This window comes from Nematolebias whitei, chromosome 3 (genome assembly GCF_014905685.2).
Source record: "Nematolebias whitei isolate Nwh7 chromosome 3, NemWhi1, whole genome shotgun sequence".
Taxonomy (NCBI): Eukaryota; Metazoa; Chordata; class Actinopteri; order Cyprinodontiformes; family Rivulidae; genus Nematolebias; species Nematolebias whitei.
The window spans coordinates 39285347-39287496 of NC_056500.1; the positions used below are offsets into that span (position 1 = coordinate 39285347).

The 2150-nt window shown below is 49.6% G+C and overlaps 1 protein-coding gene across 1 annotated transcript in view; it reads right to left on the minus strand.

Moving 5' to 3' along the window:
- Window positions 1-816, minus strand: part of fam184b (family with sequence similarity 184 member B) — a 44553-nt gene extending 43737 nt beyond the window's left edge. Inside the window, exon 1 of the mRNA XM_037674333.1 lies at window positions 664-816. Coding sequence (XP_037530261.1) covers window positions 664-816 — 153 coding nt within the window. The remainder of the gene's footprint in view (window positions 1-663) is intronic.
- Between the last annotated feature and the right edge of the window lie 1334 nt (window positions 817-2150).

Genomic DNA, 2150 nt, shown 5'->3' on the forward strand with positions numbered 1-2150 from the left:
GATGGATGCATAGATGGATGGATGGTGGATGGATGTCCAGATGGATGCATGCATGGATGGATGGATGGATGGATGAATGGATGGTAGATAGATGGCTGTACAGATGGATGCATAGATGGATGGATGAATGGATGGTAGATAGATGGCTGTACAGATGGATGCATGGATGGATGGATGGTAGATGGATGTATGGATGGATGGATGGTAGATGGATGTCTGGATGGTGGATGTATGGATGGATGGTAGATGGCTGTACAGATGGATGCACAGATGAATGTACAGATGGATGGTGGATGGATGTATGGATGGATGCATGGATGGATGCACTGATGGAATCATGGATGGAGGATGTACAGATGGATGCATGGATGTATGGATGGATGCACAGATGAACTCATGGATTGATGATGTACAGATGGATGCATGGATGGATGGTAAATGGATGGATGGATATAAGGATGGATGTAGGGATGGATGGTAGATGTATGAATGGATGCACAGATGAAACCATGGATGAATGGTGGATGGATGGATGCATGGATGTAGGGATGGATGCACGGATGGATGTAGGGATGGATGCAGGGATGGATGTAGGGATGGATGCACGGATGGATGTAGGGATGGATGGATGCATGGATGCAGGGATGGATGGCGGGCTCTCACCTTGGTGAGCTGAGCGATCTTCTTGCACATCTTGCCGTGCATCTGGTAGTCGTAGAGCTCCTGCTCGATGTTGGGGAACTCTGCCGCAGTTCCGTTCAGGCTGCCGGAGCCCGACCCGGGGGACTGAGCAGCCTTACCGGCGCCCGAAGCCATGATGGAACCCCGCTGCGTCCCTCCTCCTCCTCCCAGGGGAACTTCCCAAGATGGGAGGATAATTGTCAGAAATGCACTCCTGTCTCCGCTCCCCGCCTCAATCCGGTTCCGTCTCTGCGGTCTTCACCGGCGGAACATGTCATTCCTCAGCGGGCGGATCCTCTCCGCTCGGCGGCGCGATGCTCTGGAGGAATGCGCTGCGCCTCGGTCCGGTTGCTGCCCCGCTCCTCTCCCGCTGTCCGCCCGGTGTCCGCGGAGGTCACACGCTGGAAGTCCATCGGGGACGCGCTCCCCCCGGCTCTTATCTCTTCCTCGTGCAGTCGGCAGGTTTGGTTTTTTCTCGTTTTGTTTTCTAGCGAGGAGCGCTCGAGGACGAAGGCGGATATTTCGACCACCTGTCTGGAAGCAGGGGCGGGTGGAGCTTCACGGGAGACGGCGGCTGCTGCAGTGCTGCCCCGCCCCTGTATCCGAGCCGACCACCGGGGGAGGGGAGGGGGCCCGCTCCGGAGACTGATCCGTTCCACAGATCCTCGCACCGGGCGACAACACCCAGGCTGCGGCCTCCAAACAAACGAAAAAACGCTCTTAAGAGGAATATTAGGGGAGCTACGGTGGCCCGGAAGGGAAAATTTAAAAAAGGAGTTGGTCAAAAATGTTCAAAGTTTAAAACACAAAGTTTTAAAGAAGTATAAACTTGTTTACTGAACACAAAGTGCAGAAAGTATACCACAATAAATAAATAAACAAACTTTTACATTGTTCAGAACTGATATTACAAGTTGTTCCTTAGATTTCCTCGACTTTAATCAGATTTTCAGTGATTCCAAATATAAAACACCTTTTGTTCTGTATTGTTGTGGTAAATTCAGTGAGTCACAACAGAAGTCATCTCAGGGCACTATACAGAAACATTCATATACATAAAAGGTAAGCTAACATTATCTGAGGAGCAGACCGCTTTGAGTTTTCATCGCAGAATCGAGCAAGCATGTGGCGACAGTGGAAAGGAAAAACTCCCGCATGAGGAAGAAACCTCCAACCAGGCTCAGGACAAGCGACCATCTTCGAACGGCTGGGTTTGAGAGGAACAGGAAGAGAAACGGATGTTTTAGCCTGTCGCTCCACTTTCATCTTTTAAGACAGTTTTAAATATACTCCATCATACTCCATCATATTCCATCATACTCCATCATACTCCATCATATTCCATCATACTCCATCATACTCCATCATACTCCATCATATTCCATCATACTCCATCATACTCCATCATACTCCATCATACTCCATCATATTCCATCATACTCCATCATACTCCATCATACTCCATCATA